The sequence below is a fragment of the Nuphar pumila genome, chromosome 9 (genome assembly GCF_984573655.1).
Source record: "Nuphar pumila chromosome 9, dmNupPumi1.hap1.1, whole genome shotgun sequence".
NCBI lineage: Eukaryota > Viridiplantae > Streptophyta > Magnoliopsida > Nymphaeales > Nymphaeaceae > Nuphar > Nuphar pumila.
In genome coordinates this window covers 123,798,563-123,821,119 of record NC_143257.1, presented here as the reverse complement: position 1 = coordinate 123,821,119, position 22,557 = coordinate 123,798,563, and the positions used below count along the sequence as shown (strand labels likewise).

General features: G+C 39.2%; 1 protein-coding gene across 1 annotated transcript; it reads left to right on the top strand.

Moving 5' to 3' along the window:
* Positions 1–250: 250 nt before the first annotated feature.
* On the top strand, positions 251–3,624 carry LOC149829245 (receptor-like protein 6). Its single transcript, XM_090017316.1, has one exon. The coding sequence runs from the start codon at positions 277–279 to the stop codon at positions 3,430–3,432; it is 3,156 nt and encodes a 1,051-aa protein (XP_089873442.1). The 5' UTR covers positions 251–276; the 3' UTR covers positions 3,433–3,624.
* The last annotated feature ends 18,933 nt before the right edge of the window (positions 3,625–22,557 follow it).

Genomic DNA, 22,557 nt, shown 5'->3' with positions numbered 1-22,557 from the left:
CGAATCCAATTAAAATGGAGTCACATTTGGTTGGATATTTGATAAAATCCAATCTATTGAAATCGCTACTCAAAAAGTATTGAATTTCTATGCACTTTTGAAAAGTCATTGATACTGTCCATTAAAAGATTTAAACAATGAATTGAACTCACGCTATACCATATATATTTAAGAGTATCTAAAGCGGATATTCCCTTCACTGGTGGCATGAGCTATATATACAAGCACTTGTAGTATCACCAGCAGCACCATTGTAGTTTCACAAAGCAGCAGCATATGCATGTGAAAACAATGATACCCACTCTCACAATTGCCCTTTCCTTTATAGTTTTCTTAGCAATAGAAGCAGGTGGCACACCCATTTCATGCCTCAGCAGTCAAGCCTCTGCCCTCCTGCGTTTTAAGGCTGGTCTCAACTTGTCCAACGGAAGGCTGGACTCATGGTCGACACAAAATGGGTCCGACTGCTGTTCGTGGGAAGGAGTCATGTGTGATCCTCACTCGGGATATATCATCAGCCTGGAACTACGCTGTGAACCTTTTGATGACTGGAGTGACATTTCAGGCTCAAGAATCCATTCTGCCCTTTTTGAGCTCCACCAACTCCAACGCCTTGATCTCAGTGGCAATGATTTCCGCGGGTTGACCATACCTTCTGAATTGGGCCGATTAACCCACTTGACTCATCTCAATCTCTCAGAGACTGGGTTTTCAGGCCGGGTTCCAGCCGAGCTTTCAAAGATGTCTCGCTTGATCTCGCTAGACCTCTCTCATAATTTGTTTTCTGGTTGGGCTGATGAGGAACAATCTGATATGATCCTGGATATGCCTAATCTTGAAGGCTTTGTCCAGAGCTTCAAGCACTTGCAACACCTCCATTTAGATTATGTCAATATCACATTGCAAGACAAGCAAGGGTGGAGCATCAGCTTATCGTCAGCATTGCCCAATCTGCAATCTCTTAGCTTATCTGACTGCAACCTTGAAGGCCGCTTCTCTTTTGAACTTTTTCTACTCCCACGTCTCCAAGTTCTTGATCTATCAAACAACCAAAATCTCAATGGATCATTGCCATCATCCCTTCCCCTAGAGAGCAAACTCGAGACTCTAAATCTCGCTGATACCGGTTTATCTGGCAACCTTCCTTTCAATATTTTCAGCCTCCCATATCTCCGGGTGCTTGATGTATCACGCAATCCAACTCTCTATGGATCATTGCCAGACATCCCTTCTGGGAACAAGCTTCAAATTCTTAGTCTTTCTGGTACTGGTTTATCGGGCAGAATTCCCGTTTCAATCGGAAACCTCACATCCTTGACAAGCTTGGATCTTTCTGGCACTAATTTCTCAGGCAGCCTACCCATTACCATAGGCAGCCTAAGATCCTTGATTGAGTTGTTTGTTGAAGTCAGCGGTCTTTCAGGGATCCTTCCTACTTCCATCGGAAACCTCACATCCTTAGCTATTTTAAGAATTTATGATGTTCATTTCTCAGGTAGCCTTCCCGTTACCATGAAAAACCTTACAGCCTTGACTGACTTGAGATTGTCTAATTGCATGTTTACGGGCACTGGCTCCTCATTGTTTGCCAATCTCACCCAATTATCTATCCTCGATCTTTCAAATAACAACTTTAGCGGCCTGCTTCCAAGCTTGATTCCTCAAACGCTCACCTATATCGACCTCTCTAACAACAAATTCACGGGTCGTATTCCAGATTCATATGCAGTTTCAAGTTTGACACACTTAGACCTTTCTAAGAACTTTCTGATTGGGTCAATCCCCACCAATAACAGTTTAATTGGTCCACTTAAACATCTTGACCTTTCCAGCAACAATCTCGATGGCGCCATCAATTTTGCAATCTTTGCAAACTCGAGGAATCTTGAAGAATTGTCGCTTTCAGGAAACAGGTTTACGGTGCAATTTTCAGACTCTAAGCTCAAGTTTCCGTACCTGATTGAGTTGAGATTGGCCTCATGTAACATTATCCAATTCCCTGAATTCCTTCGCAACCATGAAGGCGTTCAAACTCTAGACCTTGCAAAAAACAGGATTGCTGGAGAAATCCCAAGATGGATATGGAATATCCCCTCTGTGAACCTGTCTCATAACATGCTAACAGGGCTCGAACAAGCAGCCAGTTTTTCATCAATTTACTTCCTCGATCTAAGCTCCAACATGTTAAGAGGTTCTCTTCCTAACTTGGAAGACAATTACTGCAACTTGAAGTACTTTTCAATCAGAAATAATAGCATCACTGGAGAAATACTTGCTTCCATATGTTTATGCAGCTTCTTGGAGGTACTCGACTTGTCAAGCAACAAGCTCACTGGCCACATACCTGATTGCATCTTCAACTTAACAGACTTGGAGGAAGTTAATCTCTCCAAGAATCAATTGCAAGGTCAAATCCCCAACAGCTTTAACAACTTGGAAAGAATGGTCGAGTGCAGTATAGTCATACTCGATTTGAGCGAGAACATGTTAGTGGGGAAAATACCCATATCTCTTGGGGCCTGCCTATGGCTTGAGTTCCTAGATTTGGGCAACAACAAGTTGAGTGATGCATTCCCTTCTTGGTTGGGTCTCTTGAGCCACTTGAGAGTTTTGGTGCTGAGGTCCAACTCCATTAATGGTGCCATCCATTTTCCATTCGACACGCAAGACTTCCAAAAGCTTCAAATGCTTGATATCTCCAACAATTGTTTGACAGGAAACCTCCCATTGAGCTTATTTCAAAGTCTCAATGCAATGAAGAACACTTCTCAAATTACATTTACAGTTAAAGGACGGATGTCTACGGTAAACACCAGGCCGGTGGAAGTGCCAGAAGGATGGGACGTGAATATGACCATCAAGGGGTTGGATTTGGAGTACTCAAGGATAATGATTGCCCAGCCGACTACCATTGATCTCTCCAACAACTCCTTTGAGGGTGAGATTCCAAAAGAGATTGGAGACCTCATAGGTCTCCTGGCACTTAGAATCTCAAACAACAAGCTTAGAGGTCCAATCCCGAAAAGCATGGGGAGCTTGCTCCAACTAGAATCATTGGATCTCTCTCATAACCACCTCTCTGGTGAAATACCAATGGAGCTCGCTGGACTCGATTTTCTGGGGTTTCTTGACTTGGCTTACAACAACCTTTCAGGGAGGATCCCTCAGTCGCGGCACTTCTCTACCTTTGGTGCCAAAAGCTTTGAAGGGAATCCTAGCCTTTGCGGACCACAATTGATGAAGCCTTGTGAAGTAAATGGTAGCCCGACATTAGTTCCTACAGTTGATGTGGCGCAAAGAGATGAGGACCTGATGTGGAGGTTCATATCTGTGGGATTGGGTTTTGGAGTGGGCTTTGGCACAACAGTGAGCTTATCTTACTTCTTGAGAGATGGAAGGAGTTTTGGCAACCTTTGGAGGAGGTGCTGGTGAAATCATGAAGAGAAACTGGAGAATCTAGGGCTGGGAAATGAAATAGGTGGGGCAAGCCAAATATAAATAAGTGTTCACTCTGGCTTGACTTGCATAGGCTTGTTAAGTTGTAATACATGTATTTTATATTTTTTCTTATCACCAAGTGTAGTTTAAGACAAATGCTTGAGGTGTTTAGTTTTTGGCACAAAATGTGTTTGACATTCAAATTTAATTACTTCTAGCTCTGAAACCATGCATTTTTTGTTTTTTTTAATGAGCTACTCTTTCGTTTGTTCAATAGGTTTAGAGATCAAATCCTATCACTTTTGTTTTGAATCTGTGGTTTTTTTTCCCTTTGTTATAATGATTCAACTCGAGCATGGCCCATTTAACTTGACTCTTCATTTAAAGCCGGATGATATTTATCGTCGATTTTTTTTCATTTAAATGGCCAGTTTTAAAATGTAGTCTTTAATAGTAATTAAAGGTGACGATAATTATCATCCGCTATACTAGTTAAAATCAATGATAAATATCATCGTGTATATTATTTATTGCTGACAATAAATATCATCGGATATATATTAAAGACAATGATAATTATTGTCATATATATATATATATATATATATATATATATATATATATATATATATATATATATGTTCAAATAGCCGACGATAGATATTATTGATTATAGTAATTAAATTCGATGATAAATATCATCGACTATATTTAATATCAATGATGATATTTATCGTTGATTCGCTATTAATGGCGACAATAATTATCATTGTATTTATATTAAAAAATCTTACATGTTCAAATAGCCGATGACAAATATCGTCAGCTATATTAGTTAAAGCCAATGATAAATATCATCGCATATACTATTTTATGTCGATGATAAATATTTGCAGTTATATATTAAAGTTGATGATAATTATCATCATATATCTATATTGAAAAATCATACATGTTCACATAGCCGATGATAATTATCATCAACTATATTTAATATTAACGACTACATTTATGGTCGGCATTGACTATAATTTAAAAAAAAAAAAACTGACAATATTTATCATAGACATTGACTAATTTTTTTTATAAATTTAAATCCTAGAAATTTGTAAAAATATCACACCAAGATGTAGCCAAACAGGGCCGTATCATGCAACCAGTTCACCCTAGTGATATAAGACCATTATACAGAATCACATAAGAAATATTAGACCAAGATGCATTAACTAGATTAAGCACAAATATGAAAACAAACCTCATAGAAAACTCTTGTTGGTGACAATGGCAAGCCATAAAAAGTATTTAGGAGGATTTAGATTACATAATTCATAGATTAGAGATAGGAGATGCTGTTACGGTTAGAGGCAATACTTTACCTCTGCCTCAATGCCACATGTTGTCTGAACAGTGACTTTAGGACCACCTAACTCATATTTCAAAAGCTTTCCTGAAGCAGCTTCTGAGGCTACAATAGCCACTAAGAATATGGAAACCTACAAGATAGAAAACTTACCAACCTTATCCACTAAGATTTTTTGGGTGTTTTTTTTAAATTCTGACCTTACACATGTTCAACATGATTGATTTACTAGAAATTGACACTTGGATCATGCATTTTTGGATGAAGAAAACGGTATATAAAGCCTCAAAATTTTATCAAAATTGTAGACCTTTCCAATTTTGATAAAAACGGTATATATATATATATATATATATATATATATATATATATATATATATATATATATATATATATATATATATATATATATATATATATATATATATAGGCGATCCAAAAGTTTATTCCCACTAAAAAAAAAGGCTTTCCAAAAACGGATTCTCACTAAACAAAACCTATAGATCACATCTACGATGTTAGATGCAAGAAAAAAACTTCAAACTATGATTGTTAAAGGGGTCTAACAACACCTAACGAAAAAGGGGGCCTAAAGAACACATTACTCAGTATGAGAACTGAGCATATTAGGCCCTATTTCTCGTTCTGCCTGGTTCTGTCCCATAGATTTTAAGTGTTTTATGGTATATCTGATTCATTAAATGTGTTTTACATGCTCATATTAGTGAGAATCGACTCTTGGATCATGTTTTTTCGATGATTTTTTTTTATGAGCCAAAATAAAGAGGTACCTTCATAGCCATTGATTTTGGATCACAAGAAAAACCTGTATAAGGGTCATATTCCCGGTGATCCAAAAGTCGGTTCCCACTAAACAAAACCTATAGATCGCATCTAAAGTGTTAGACGTAAGGAAAAAAAAACTTAAAACTATGCTTTTTGAAGGGGCCTATCGAGATGTAACGAAAAAGGGCACCTAAGGAGCACATTTCTCCATATGATAACTACACATATTAGGCCCTATTTCTCATTTTAGATGTGTAACGCCCCACAGGTTTTAAGTGTTTTATGATAGATCTGAACCGTTAGGTGTGTTTAATATGCTCGTTTTAGTGGAAATCAACTCTTGGGTCATTTTTTTTTGGAAGAAAAACATATTTTTATGAGTCACGAAGAATTGATATCTTCATAACCATTGATTTTGGATGATCGGAAAAGCCTGTATCCAGATCAGATTCTGGCGATCCAAAGGCTGGTTCGGACTAAACAAAATCTACTGATGACATCTACGGTGCTAGACATGAGAACGAAAACTTAGATCTATGATTTTAAGGGGCCTAACGTGACCTAACAAAAGGGGGCCTAAGAAACACATTGCAATGTATGAGAACTGAACATGTAAGGCCCCATTTATGATTCTGCCCGGTTATGCCCCATAGGTTTTAAGAGTTTTATGACAGATCCTAACCGTTAGATGTGTTTAGCATGCTCGTTTTAGTGGGAATCAACTCTTGGATCATGTTTTTCGACAAAAATATATATTTTTATGAGTTGAGAAAACTGGCACCTTCATAACCAATGATTTTTTATCACTTGAAAAAACTTGTATACAGGTCAGATTTTGGCGATCAAAAGGCCAGTTCCCACTAAACAAAACCTATGATCACATCTACGGTGTTAGATGTGAGAAGAAAAAGTCAAAACTATGATTTTTGAAGGGGCATAATGAGACCTAAGGAACGTATCACTCTGTATGAGAACTGAACATATTAGTCCCCATTTCTCATTCTGCCCTGTTCTGACCCATAGGTTTTAAGTGTTTTATGATAGACCTGAACCTTTAGATGCATTTAGCATGCTCATTTTATTGTGAATCAACTCTTGGATCAAGTTTTCTTGAATAAAAAACATATTTTTATTAGCCAAAAAAATTGGTACCTTTATAGCCATTCGATTTTGGATCATCGAAAAACCTGTAAACAGGTCAAATTTTAGGGATCCAAAAGTCGGTTTCCACTAATTAAAACCTATAGATCACATCTACGGTGTAAGACATGAGAAAAAAAAACCTAAAACTATGATTTTTTAAGTTGCCTAACGAAAAAGGGGGCCTAATGACCACATTACTTTGTATGAGAATTGAACATATTATTCCCCATTTCTCATTTTGCCCCATTCTGCCCCATAGGTTTTAGGTTTTTTATGATAGTTAGATGTGTTAAGCATGCTGGTTTTAGTGGGAACTGACTCTTGGATCATGTTTTTTTCGATGAAAAGACATTTTTATGAGTTAGGAAAAACTGGTACCTTCATAGCCATTGATTTTGTTTCACCGAAAAAACCTGTATAAAGGTCAGATTCTGGAGATCCAAAAGTCGGTCCGCACTAGACAAAACCTATAGATCACATCGACAGTGTTAGATGTGAAAAAAAAAAAAAACTTAAACTATGATTTTTGAAGGGGCCTAATAAGATCTAATGAAAAAGCGGAACTAAGGAACCCCATTCTACCCCCATTGTTTTAAGTATTTTATGATAGATCTGAACTGTTAGATGTGTTTAGCATGCTCATTTTAGTGGGAAATCGGCTCCTGGATCATGTTTTTTTGATGAAAAAACCTATTTTTACAAGTAAAATAAACTAGTACCTTCATAGCCATTGATTTTGGCTAACTGAAAAAACATATATAGAGGCCATATTCCAGTCATCCAAAAGTCGATTCTCACTAAACAAAACCCGTATATCACATCTACAATGTTAGACGTGAGTAAGAAAACTTAAAACTATGACTTTGAAGGAACCTAACGAGACCTAACTAAAAAGCAGGCCTAAAGAACACATTACTCTGTATGAGAACTCAACATTTTAGGCCCCATTTTCTGGCCTACTATTTTTAAGTGTTTTACGATAGATCTGAACCGTTAGATGTGTTTAGCATGCTCGTTTTAGGGGGAATCAATTCTTGGATCATGGTTTCTTGATAAAAAAATATTTTTTTATAAGCTGGGAAAAATTGGTACCTTCATAGCCATTGATTTTGGATCACCAAAAAATCCTGTGTACAGGTCAGATGCTGGCGATCTAAAAGTCGGTTCCCACTAAAGAAAACCTATAGATCACATCCACGTTGTTGTTAGGCGTGAGAAAAAAAACATAAAACTTTGATTTTTGAAAGAGCCTAATGAGACCAAACAAAAAAGGGGGTCTAAGGTACTCATTACTCTGTATGAGAACTAAACAAATTAGGCCCCATTTCTTGTTTAGCCCCATCGGTTTTAAGTGTTTTATGGTAGATCTGAACCATTAGACGTGTTTAGCTTGCTTATTTTAGCAAGAATCGACTCTTAGATCATTTTTTTGACAAAAAAAAACATATTTTTATAACATGAGAGAAATTGGTGATTTCATAGCCATTTATTTTGGATAATCGAAAAAACCTGTATACAGGTCATATTCTAACAATCCAAAAGTTTTTTCCCAGTAAACAAAACCTATAGATCACATTTATGGTGTTTAATGTCAGAAAAAACTCAAAACTATGATTTTTGAAGGGGCCTAATGAGTCTTAACGAAAACACAGGCATAAGGAACACATTACTTTATATGAGAAGTGAACATATTAGGCCTCATTTCTCATTTTACCCCCATAGGTTTTAAGTGTTTTATGATAGATATGAACCATTAGATGAGTTTAACATGCTCATTTTAGTAGGAATCGACACTTGGATCATGTTTTTTCGATGAAAAACATTTTTTAATGAGCCAAGAAAAATGGGTACCTTCATAACCATTGATTTTGGATCACCACAAAAACCTGTATACAGGCCATATTTTGGCGATCCAAAAGTTGGTTCTCACTAAACAAAACCTATAGATCACATCTACGATGTTAGACGCGAGAAAAAAAACTTAAACTATGATTGTTAAAGGAGTCTAACGAGACCTAACGAAAAAAGGGGCCTAAAGAACACATTACTCAGTATGAGAACTGAGCACATTAGGCCCTATTTCTCGTTAAGTAGATTATAAGTGTTTTATGATAGATCTGAATCATTAAATGTGTTTTACATGCTCATTTTAGTGAGAATCAACTCTTGGATCATGTTTTTTTTTAGGAAAAAACATATTTTTATGAGCGAAAATAAAGTGATTCCTTCATAGCCATTGATTTTGAATCCAGTGAAAAACCTGTATACAGGTCATATTCCGGCGATCCAAAAAGCTGATTCCCACTAAACAGAACATATAGATCACATCTAAGGTGTTAAACCTGAGGAAAAAACTTAAAACTGTGATTTTTGGAGGGGCCTAATGAGACCTAACCAAAAAGAGGGCCTAAGCAAAGCATTACTGCATATGAAAACTGAACTGAACATATTAAGCCTTATTTTTAGTTTTCCCTTGTTCATCATCATAGGTATTAGGTGCTTTATGATAGATCTGAACTGTTAGATGTGTTTAACATGCTTGTTTTAATGGGAATGGACTCTTGGGTCATGTTTGGTAGATGAAAAAATATATTTTTATGAGCCATACCTTCATAGCCATTGATTTTGGATAAAAAACCTGTATACAGGTCAGATTCTGCCGATCCAAAAACCTGTTCCCACGAAACAAAACCTATAGGTCATATATACTGTGTTAGAGGTGAGGAAAAAAACTTAAAACTATGATTTTTGATGGGGCCTAACAAAACCTAACGAAAAAGGGTGCCTAAGAAATGCTAATGAGAATTTGCATTATAAAACTAAATTTAAGTCCTTGCATTGCATGTAATCAAATGGTCGGATGATGTCATAGTTGCGTAAGATCTTGTGTGTGTGTGAGTGCACGTGTATGTCTTACAATATAACTAAAAACTAAGTTGAGTTTAGTTAGATTAAGGAAGGTAAGAAACTAATAAGTAGAATGCACTTTTTTCTGCAAAAATGTCTGATTTTTTGTGGATCACTACATGGTTTTTACATTGTTTGTTTAGTGGGAAATTTGTTTTGAATCATGTGATTATGACAAGTAATTAGACTCTTAAATGAGTCTAAAAATCAATGGCCCACAATGTGTCAAAATTTCATAACTCAAAAAATCACATTTTTACATTAAAAAAAAAAAGGCATGATCCAACCACCGAGGTGGTACCCCATGTGGTAAGTGGAGTCTTGTGCCAAGCTGAAGGCCCAGGTTCCAATCCCTCTGCCACATAGGGCTTAAGAGATATCTGGTAGGGACCCCAGCTTGCTTATATATATATAAAAAACAAAAGCATGATCCAAGGCTTGATCCTTAGCCAACAAACCACTCTGAACACATCTGTGTGGTTAGATTGAGTCGTGATTTTTAGCTCATTAGTTTCGTACCATCATTAGTAGTCAATATTTACCCAATATATATATATATATATATATATATATATATATATATATATATATATAGATATAGATATATATAGATATTCGGGTGGCTTATCATGATATTTCTAAGAACTATATTTATATTCATATTCAGCAAAATACTGAGGGGTATATGGTGACCATTCCTGGCATTTTCTTTTTCAAGTTGCTACAATGAAGGCTTAAACCTTCTTCTGTGATCACAGTTAGAGCGCCTCACAATTGCACCAAGCAATAACTCGTATTGTAAGCCGACCTTATCTACTTGGTGCAAGGATTAATGATGATAATGATGTCCATAATTATCCAATGAAAACCCCATTATATCAATTCCCTCTTTTCATATGAATGTTAGTATTAACCAACTCATTTCCTTCTCTTATTGCAACATAACATTGATATTCTCAAAATGCCATGATTTTATGGCTATGGTTTTAAAGGCCAACATAATACCAATAAACGCAATATTTTCAAAATATTCCCAATTTTGAAAATATCACATTTTGTCAAGATATTATGTTATAAAAACAGATTTTGAAGCTTTGGATATTGTTTATCTTATCTAGACCTTTTGTATATCATTAATATATTGGATTTTATCTTGTTTGGATCTAGATCTAAAATCTAATGGACTTACATCCGTGATCATGTTCATTAATGGAAATCCGTCGGCTGGAAATAGAAGGCTGAATTACACCTACCAAGCTCACCCATAGAAGTTAAACCCAGCATCCCAATGTAGGGTTGAACCTGCCCTGAGCCACCTAAGACCACTTGAGAGAATGGATTTGCCATGCATCCTTTCTTTAAAGTCCACTGCTAGTTTTGCCAGGGTACCTAACCTCAGAGTTTTATACCACACGATGACCGTAGGTATGGCAGGCTGAGCCAGCGCGACCCGGGCTTCATGCCAGGTGCAGTTTTTTTGGGTTATGAAAACAATTGAAATGCAAACACTGGAAAAGGATACCAATAAAAGGTCCAACTCTTGAATTTTTTTAACGATGAACTTTCAAAGTTATGAATGAGATCAATTATTTCTGATTCACGGTTTTTTTTTTGTTAAAAACAGAAAACCTGATCCAAAAGCCGGTTCCTACTAAATGATCATGCTAAACACATCTATGATGTTAGATTGTGTCAAAACAACTCTGCATTGTAAGATTTAAACTAGATTGCATGTACAATCGATTGTACCAAATATAAACCCTAAAGAATTTACTTTTGCAATACCAATTGTTAATTGTTTTGGTGGGGGTTATGAAAACGTGGAGATTGACTGCAAAAAAAATCATGCTCATTGATAACAGTATTACCTTATTGGTAAAGAAATTCAGAAGCACAATTATTATGTGGATTAAGGCATAAATTACAAAATTTGCAGTGTATAAACCTTTAGGACAAACCTAAGAATCTCATGGTGGGTAAAATCAGTAATGTTCAAAATCTCATGTCACAAGTTCGATTCCCCTGAGATCAAACTTGCAAGAAGTATGGCACAACATTGTAGGGCTGATCCACTCTTCCCAGGATTTACCAGTGAACGGTGGGACAAATTAGGACTTGATCAGGGTGGGTTTCTCATCATTGAGAAAAATAAGAAATTATATTTTTTATATACAAATGCAAAAACCACAAATAAATCATAAAACCCTAAAAAAAAAAGCCATAAATAAACCAAAAAACCCTAAACTGCAAGAAAAATAAACAATTTTAAATATTATGATACAGATTACAATTTTATATAATCACTTGGTAGGAAAGCCATATCCAATTATTAATCACTTGGATTCAATTTTAGTTGTATATCCGAATCCAAATCCTAGTTCAACTCAAAGTCCAGAAAAATCTACCGCCTGTACGAGTGATTAAGGTATCTATAACAGGATGGGTTATGTTCATCTGAAATCCAAATCTGGGTCCAAATCCAATTTACCTACACCCCATTAATTAATCTGACCCAATCCACCTGTTCCAATCACAACAGGAGTTGGAACTCCCGGAATCTACTCTCTCCTTGGACTTGGAACTCCTCTATGCCTCTCTTACAAACTCATTTGGTAAGCTAAGATCAGATGGCCACTTCAGCAGCTCTTCAGTCCACTACAAGAAAAACCCTTATTAGCGACAGATCTTTGCGACGGCTTTTATTCGTCGCAAATTAGCGACGGACTTAACGAGAGAACATTATCCGTCGCCAATCTTTGAAATATTTTTGAAATTAGCGACGGTATAAATTCCGTCTCAAATCCGTCGCTAATTATCGACAGATCGACGACAAAAAAATTTCACTGCAAAACTGTAGGAAATTAGCGACGGATTTAGCGAGAGAAATTTTCCGTCGCTAATTAGCGACGGATTATTTTCCTCGCTAATTCCGTCACTAATTTTCGATTTAAACCGTCCCACCTAAGGCGCAAAATTTTTTCTCTCTCCTCTGTTCAAAATTTAAACTGATGTTAGATTTAAACCGAACCTCGTGCTCCCGCTGGTCGATGAAGCCGAGCTTCATGCTCGCCGCAGTAAGGCTCATCGGACGATGTTGACCGCCGAGACTGTCGTCGCCCAACTCCGACGCAGCAGAGGAGGGCGGAGGAATCTCGATGAAGGGCGTGCGGATCGCGAGGCGGCCGTTGTACCTGGACATGCAGGCGACGTCGCCGGTGGACCCGCGGGTGCTGGACGCGATGCTGCCCTTCTTCACTGGCCGCTTCGGCAACCCCCATTCCTGCACTCACCTCTACGGCTGAGAGTCGGATGAGGCGATCGAGCGCGCCAGGGAGCAGGTCGCTTCCACGCCACCTACCTCCCCGTCGGTTCTTACGACCTCCTCGACCTCGACCGCCTCCGTGACGCCATCCTCCCCGACACCGGCCTCGTCTCCGTCATGGCCGTCAACAATGAGATCGGTCCATTCCGACCTCTGCGAGACCCAATCGGAGATCTTGGGGTCGAGGTAGTATGGCTTGCTGGGATCCGGTGGTTTGTCGGCCTCCTCCTCCGTCATCGCCGACGAATCGCTCCAAGTCCGGCCTATTGTTGCCGGAATACCACCCGGAAGCAAGTAATTTTTTTTTAATTTTTTTTTAAAATTTAACGACGGATTAGTGACAGATATTATTCGTTGCTAATTTAAAATAGCGAAGGACTCGCGACAGATATTATCCATCGCTAATTTAAAATAGTGTCAGACTCGCGACAGATCGTTTCCGTCCCTAATCCATCGCAAATTAGCGACAGATTAGCGACGAATAAGTTTTTTCGCTACTTAGCATCAAAAAATTTGCGATGAAAGCTATCCGTCTCTAATCTGACGCTAATCCGTCGCTAAACTGTTTAGCGACAGATTTAGGTCATCACTAATCCAGAAAAATCTCTCGCCTGTACGAGCGATTAAGGTATCTATAACAGGATGGGTTATGTTCATCTGAAATCCAAATCTGGTCCAAATCCAATTTACCTACACCCCATTAATTAATCTGACCCAATCCACCTGTTCCAATCACCACAGGAGTTGGAACTCCCGGAATCTACTCTCTCCTTGGACTTGGAACTCCTCTCTGCCTCTCTTACAAACTCATTTGGTAAGCTAAGATCAGATGGCCACTTCAGCAGCTCTTCAGTCCACTACAAGAAAAACCCTTATTAGCGAGAGCTCTTTGCGACGACTTTTTTCTGTTGCAAATTAGCGACGGACTTAGCGAGAGAACATTATCCGTCGCCAATCTTTGAAATATTTTTAAAATTAGCGACGGTATAAATTCCGTCTCAAATCCGTCGCTAATTATCGACAAATCGACGACAAAAAAATTTCACTGCAAAATTATAGGAAATTAGCGACGGATTTAGCGAGAGAAATTTTTCGTCGCTAATTAGCGACGGATTAGCGACGGAAAATTTCCCTCGCTAATTCCGTCACTAATTTTCGATTTAAACCGTCTCACCTAAGGCACAAAATTTTTCCTCTCTCCCCCGTTCAAAATTTAAACTGATGTTCGATTTAAACCGAGCCTCGTGCTTCCGCTGGTCGATGAAGCCGAGCCTCATGCTCGCCGCAGTAAGGCTCATCGGACGATCCTGCTGGACGATGTCGACCGCCGGTACTGCCGTCGCCCAACTTCGACGCAGTAGAGGAGGGCAGAGGAATCTCGATGAAGGGCGTGCGGATCGCGGGGCGGTCGTTGTACCTGGACATGCAGGCGACGTCACCGGTGGACCCGCGGGTGCTGGACGCGATGCTGCCCTTCTTCACTGGCCGCTTAGGCAACCCCCATTCCCACACTCACCTCTACGACTGAGAGTCGGATGAGGTGTTCAGCGTAGTGGGATGAGGCTTATAATGCTTGCCCGACAGTTTGGGTTCAAATCCCATGGGCGTCACTTTTGCGCAAACCAAAGCGTGGTGACTCCCTTGAGGCAAGGGGTAAGCACCCGGAGTTTTATGCTGCCAAGACAGCGACTGTAAGTATGACATGCAGAGCCAACATGCACTACAAGAAAAACCGTGGATTAGCGACGGCCTCTATCCATCGCTAATTCGTCGCTAAGCCATCGCTAAACAGTTTAGCAACAGATAAAGGCCATCACGAATTTTTGCTCGCTAATTAGTGGAAAAAATTATCTGTCGTTAATTCCGTCGCTAATTTGCGACAGATTAGCGACGGACATTATCCGTCGCTAATCTGTCGCTAAATTTAAAAAAATAAATAAAAATAAATTGATCCTTGTCGGGCGGTATTCCGGCAGCACTAAGCCGGACTTATACTGCACCCGACAGGCATTGCATGCACAAAACGATCGCTCTGCCTCATCGCAAACCGGCGTCGCTGTCCTCCATGAACCGGTGCTCTCCGACGTCGCCGTCCTCCATGAACTGGCACCGTCATCTTCCGTGAACCGGCGTCGCCGTCATCCTCCGTGGATCGACGTCATCGTCCTCCGTGAACCGGCGCCGACGTCCTCCAGCGATCACCGACCGTCCTCCGCCGTCACCGTCCTCCGTGAACCGACGTTGTTGTCCTCCGTGAACCGGCACCGACATCATCCAGCGATTGCCGACCGTCCTCCGGCGTCGCCGTCCTCCGTGAATCGGCATTGTCGTCCTCCGTGAACCGGCGCCGACGTCCTCCAGCGGTCGCCGACTGTCCTCCAGCGTCGCCGTCCTCCACTCTCATGTACATGCTCTCCAACGCGCTCTCCGACATCGCTCGGTTTAAATCGAGCGCGATCGATTTAAATTTCGAACGGGGAGAGAGGGAAAATTTCGCGCTCGGTTTAAATCGAAAATTAGCGACGGATTAGCGAGGGAATTTTTCTGTCGCTAATCCGTCGCTAATTAGCGATGGAAAAATTCCCTCGCTAAATCCCTCGCTAAAATGTTTTTCTTGTATTGAGAATTAGCGACAAAATAATTGTTGTCGTTAATTCGTTGCTAATTAGCGACGGATGAGCGATGAAACAACTTTCATCGCTAATCCGTCGCTACTTAGCGATGGATTCATTAAGAAAGTTTTCTCTAGCTAATCTGTCGCTAATTTGCGATAGAAAAAATCCGTCGCAAATTTCCGTCGCTAATTAACATTATTCTTGTAGTGATGGCTAGGTCTCTTGGTATAAATATAAAAAGAAATTCTTTAAATTCAAATGAGTTTTGAGCTAGCCACGTTGAATTCAGGTCAGAAACATATGCGAATATACAATCTTCTTCCTTACATGTAAAAAATGCAATTGAATCACATTTTAGTCTGAATCCGAATTAGATGCAAGCCAAAACCCTAATTCAAACCCGACCTAGATCCAAAGAATAATTTGACTTAGCAAACTTAAATCCAATCTAAATATATACTTGGATCTTACTTTCATGAACCAAACCCTAGAATACATTGGGGTGGGCCAACCCCACTAGTATTTGCAATGGATTCTTTGTTATTTTGGCACAATCTTTACCCTAAACAAGTTACCTTTTTTAAAGAGGGTTTATGCTTGGTAGAATCAATGTACCTACAAATCACTATGCAAGTTGTTTTGACACAATCTAACCTCATAAATGTGTCCAGGATGCTCGATTAAGTAGGATGCTGCCAAAGACTCAGGACTTTACTTTAAAAGGGTCAAGTTGCATTCACAGTACATGAGAAATAAAGACGATGGTTCCCTTTTATGGTGACAGCTCAATTATTTTTTCCACCATCTTTCTATGTGCTCTACTCGCTCTTATTGCTTGTCAAAGACGCCCAATAGTGTAAACAGTTTGAATTTGGGTCTGATGTGGCCAATATCAAATCCGGATCGGTAGAAAAAATCAGAATTTTATTTACTTTAATAATAATCGGGTATGGATTTGGCTTACCAAATCCGACTAAAATGAAGTCAGATTTGGTTGAATATTTGATAAAATCCAATTTAATGGCATCCCTACTCAAAATGTAGTGAATTTCTATGCACTTTTGAAAGTCATTGATACTGCCCAAAGAAAACTCTAGCCAATTCACACCATTTCTAACGCTAACATAAATGGGTGATACCATTATTACACAAAGATATGTAAGCTATTGACAGTGACGATTTTAACACACAAAATTTTGGATGCTATTGTGGAAAAAATGCATCCAAAAACCATAGGTTATGAAGGCATCTATTTTTTTCAAAAGACTTTGTATAGACTTTAAAAGGAAAATAAAGATAGATATTTCTTTTGATGGTGACTATTGACCATTATTATTGTGGACGTCAAAGTCAAGTTCGCACAAGCTTGCCCAGTGCTTACGCGCAAACGCGTAGGCATTAAACGGTTTGGATTCGGGTCTGATATCAAATCCTATTAATGGGATGTTGCCTAAAAGAATTTAGATGGTGAAAAACTCATACCAAATCCTACTTTTAACTTGTAATATGGTCTGAATTTGCATCAAATCTGGATCGGTAGCAAAAATTCAAAATTTTATCTTCTGGTTCTGGCTTACCGAATCCAACTAAAACGGAGTCACATTTGGTTGAATATTTGATAAAATCCAATCTATAGAAATCGCTACTCAAAATGTATTGAATTTCTATGCACTTTTGAAAGTCTTTGTTACTGTCCATTAAAAGATTTAAACAATGAATTGAACTCACGCTATACCATATATATATATAAGAGTATCTAAAGCGGATATTCCCTTCACTAGTGGCATGAGCTATATATACAAGCACTTGTAGTATCACAAAGCAGCACCATTGTAGTTTCACAAAGCAGCTGCAGCATATGCATCTGACAACAATGATACCCACTCTCACAATTGCCCTTTCCTTTATAGTTTTCTTAGCAATAGAAGCAGGTGGCAAACCCATTTCATGCCTCAGCAGTCAAGCCTCTGCCCTCTTGCGTTTTAAGGCGGGTCTCAACTTGTCCAACGGAAGGCTGGACTCATGGTCGACCACACAAAATGGGTCCGACTGCTGTTCGTGGGAAGGAGTCATGTGTGATCCTCACTCGGGATATATCATCAGCCTGGATCTACGTTCCCAACCTTTTGATCGCTCGAGTGACATTTCAGGCTCAAGAATGGATTCTTCCCTTTTTGAGCTCCACCAACTCCAACGCCTTGATCTCAGTGGCAATGATTTCCGCGGGTCGACCATGCCTTCTGAATTGGGCCGATTAACCCACTTGACTCATCTCAATCTCTCCCGCACTGGGTTTTCAGGCCGGGTTCCAGCCGAGATTTCAAACATGTCTCGCTTGGTCTCTCTAGACCTCTCTCATAACGGGTATCGCAACTTGGACATGCCTAATCTTGAAGGCTTTGTCAAGAGCTTCAAGCACTTGCAACACCTCCATTTAGATGAAGTCTACATCACATTGAAAGACAAGCAAGGGTGGAGCATCCGCTTATCGTCAGCATTGCCCAATCTGCAATCTCTTATCTTATCTAACTGCATGCTTGAAGGCTGGCTCTCTTTTGAACTTTTTCAACTCCCACATCTCCAAGTTCTTGATCTATCAGGAAACCGAAATCTCTATGGATTATTGCCATCATTCCTTCCACTAGAGAGCAAACTCGAGACTTTAAGTCTCGCTTTTACCGGTTTATCTGGCAGCCTTCCTTTCAATATTTTCGGCCTCCCATATCTACAGGTGCTTGATGTATCACTCAATCCAACTCTCTATGGATCATTGCCAGACATCCCTTCAGGGAACAAGCTTCAAATTCTTCGTCTTTCTTATACTATTTTACGGGGCAGAATTCCCGTTTCAATCGGAAACCTCACATCCTTGACTAGCTTGGATCTTTCTGACACTGATTTCTCCGGCAACCTACCTATTACCATGGGTAATCTTAGATCCTTGACTTATTTGTATCTTGATAACTCTGGTCTTTCAGGCAGCCTTCCTGCTTCCATCGGAAACCTCACATCCTTAACTAGTTTACATATTTCTAATGATCGTTTCTCAGGCAGCCTACCTATTACCATAGGTAATCTTAGATCCTTGAAGGATTTGACTCTTGGTAACTCTGGTCTTTCAGGCAGCCTTCCTGCTTCCATCGGAAACCTCACATCCTTGACTAGTTTATGGATTTATATTGATCGTTCCTCAGGCAGCCTACCTATTACCATGGGTAATCTTAGATCCTTGACTCATTTGACTCTTGATGACACTGATCTTTCAGGCAGCCTTCCTGCTTCCATTGGAAACCTCACATCCTTAACTAGGTTATATATTTCTCATGCTCGTTTCTCAGGCAGCCTACCTATTACCATGGGTAATCTTAGATCCTTGACTGATTTGACTCTTGATGACACTGATTTCTCAGGCAGCCTTCCTGCTTCCATCGGAAACCTCACATCCTTAACTTCGTTAGGCATTTATAATTCTCGTTTATCAGGCAGCCTACCTATTACCATGGGTAATCTTAGATCCTTGACTGATTTGAATCTTGAAAACAGTGATCTTTCAGGCACCGTCTCCTCATTGTTTGCCAATCCCACCCAATTATCTTCCCTCCGTCTTTCAAATAACAACTTTAGCGGCTTGCTGCCAAGCTTGATTCCTCAAACCCTCACCTATATCGACCTCTCCACCAACTCATTCACGGGTCGTATTCCAGATTCATATGCAGTTTCAAGTTTGACATACTTTGATCTTTCTAACAACCTTCTGAATGGGTCAATCCCCTCCAATAACAGTCTAATTGGTCCCAACTACACCATGTCTCCACTTGAACATCTTGACCTTTCCAACAACAATCTCGATGGCACGATCAATTTTGCAATCTTTGCAAACTTGAGGCATCTTTCTCACTTGTCGCTTTCAGGAAACAGGTTTACGGTGCAGTTTTTAGACTCTAAACTCAAGTTTCCGCGCATGATTCACTTGGGATTGGCCTCATGTAACATTAGCCAATTCCCCGAATTCCTTCGCAACCAAGAAGACGTTCAAAATCTAGACCTTTCAAAAAACAGGATTGCTGGACAAATCCCAAGATGGATAAGGAATATCCCCTTTTTGAACCTGTCTCATAACATGCTAACAGGGTTTGAACAAGCAATCGTTCTTTCTAACATTTACTTCCTTGACCTAAGCTCCAACATGTTAACAGGCTCTCTTCCTACTCTTCTTTCTGACCCAAGGTACTCGCATGATCGTTGCAACATGATGTACTTTTCAATCAGCAATAATAGCATCACTGGAGAAATACTTGCTTCCATATGTTTATGCCCCCTCATATCACTCGACTTGTCAAACAACAAGCTCACTGGCAGCATACCGGATTGCATCTTCAACTTAACTCACTTGGAGAAAGTTAGTCTCTCCAAGAATCAATTGCAAGGTCAAATCCCCAACAGCTTTAAGATTGATAGCAGAATGGCCATACTCGATTTGAGCGGGAACATGTTAGTGGGGAAAATACCCCCATCTCTTGGGAGCTGCAATGGGCTTGAGTTCCTAGATTTGGGCAACAACAAGTTGAGTGGTGCATTCCCTTCTTGGTTGGGTGAGCTGCCCCAGTTGAGAGTTTTGGTGCTGAGGTCAAACTCCATTAATGGTTCCATCCACTTCCCATTCAACCCGCAAGCTTTCCAAGAGCTTCAAATGCTTGTTATCTCCAACAATTGTTTGACAGGAAACCTCCCATTGAGCTTATTTCAAAGTCTTAATGCAATGAAAAACACTTCCCAAATTACAGTTACAAATAAAGGATGGGTGGTTACTGCAAATGGAAGCGTCGATCTGTTGAGAGTGACAAAAGGATGGGAGGTGAATATGATCATTAACGGGTTGAATTTGGGATGGGAGGTGAATATGACCATCAAGGGGTCGGATTTGGAGTACAAGAGGATAATGATTGCCCAACCGACTACAACTCCTTTGAGGGTGAGATTCCAAAAGAGATTGGAGAGCTCAGAGGTCTCAGAGCACTTAATATCTCAAACAACAAGCTTAGAGGTCCAATCCCGAAGAGCATGGGGAGCTTGGGCCAACTAGAATCATTGGATCTGTCTCATAACCACCTCTCTGGTGAAATACCAACGGAGCTGGCTGGACTCGATTTTTTGGGGTTCCTCGACTTGGCTTACAACAACCTTTCAGGGAGGATCCCTCAGTCGCCGCACTTCTCTACCTTTGATGCCAAAAGCTTTGAAGGGAATTCGGGCCTTTGCGGACCACAATTGATGAAGCCTTGTGAAGTAAATGGTAGCCCGACATTAGTTCCTACAGTTGATGTGGCGCACAGAAACGAGGACCTGATGTGGAGGTTCATATCTGTGGGATTGGGTTTTGGGGTGGGCTTTGGCACAGCAGTGAGCATATCTTACTTCTTAAGAGATGGAATGAGTGTTGGCAACCTTTGGAGGAGGTGCTGGTGAAATCATGAAGAGAAACTAGAGAATCTAGGGCTGGGAAATGAAATAGGTGGGGGCAAGCCAAATATAAATAAGTGTTCACTCTGGCTAGACTTGCACAGACATGTTAAGTTGTAATAGATGTATTTTTAATATATTTCTTATCACAAAGTGTAGTTTAAGACAAATGCTTAAGGTGATTAGTTATTGGCACAAAACGTGTTTAACATTCAAATTTCATTACTTCTAGCTCTGAAACCATGCATTTTTTGTTTTTTTAATGAGCTACTTTGTGGTTTGTTCAATAGGTTTAGAGATCAAATCCTGTCACTTTTGTTTTGAAAGTCAATTTTTTTTCCTTCTTAAAATGGTTCAACTCGAGCCCGGCTCATTTAACTTGGGCTCATCATACCTCGATCTGATGTCAGCTCATCACAAGCATGAACACCTCAAGCTTAACTTGTTTTGCCTTGTTTACAAGTCCTGGAGACAACAATATGGGGTCAAATATGGGGATATCAATAGGTTGGGCTTGCATCGGATAATACTATGCCAACCAGTCGAATTCATTAAAGCAAACAACATCCACATCTCACAGAAAATCTGACCCAATTATATATATATATATATATATATATATATATATATATATAGAGAGAGAGAGAGAGAGAGAGTAAAAATATTTGCTACTATTGAAGGTAAAGAACTGATGAGCTAGAAATCATAGGTGCAAGTTATATCGACTCAATCTAACAACAGATACATGTTGAGCATGGTTTGTTTGCTAGGAATCAAGCCTTGGAATGTTTTGAGTTATGAAATTTTGACACATTATGGGCCATTGATTTTTTAATCCCTTTAAAAACCTAATTACTCATCATAACTTCAAGATTCAAGAAATGTTTTCTACTAAACAAACCATAGAGATCACATCTGTAACATTTGATCTACAAAAAATTAGAATTTTTTAAAGAAAATAGTGATTTTTATTCGTTAGTATATATTACCGTCCAACCACAGGAAGGTCAAAAATCTACAACTGATGATGATCGACAGTGTTCCTTCTCTAACGATTGAGTTTTTTTTATCGATCAAGCTTTACATATTATATTTTTATCATTTATTTAGTAAGTGACATGTTTTAAATTATGAATTAATGGTATTTAGATGTGTTTTTGAAAGCAGCTTCTATAGAAAGATATGCAAAAAACTGCTTTGTACAAGGAGCAAACATTGTTCAAACCTGGGTAAGACACCAGCACTCGTCAAGACATGGCTAAAAATCAGTGGCCCACAATACTTTGTATTGTAAAGTTTTAAACACATTGTGAACCATCAAATTTTTACGTTTCAAAAAACAGGTCTAGATATTGTAAAGTCCTCACGCAAAGCATATTTCTTATTAAATAAATTATAAAGAAGAAATATATAAGATTTGGATCGATAAAATGCTCAAACATTAGAAAAGGAAAGTCATTTGATCATCATTGGTTGTAGATTTTAGACCTTGTGATTGGTAGTTGCTCAATCCATAGGGGATCAAC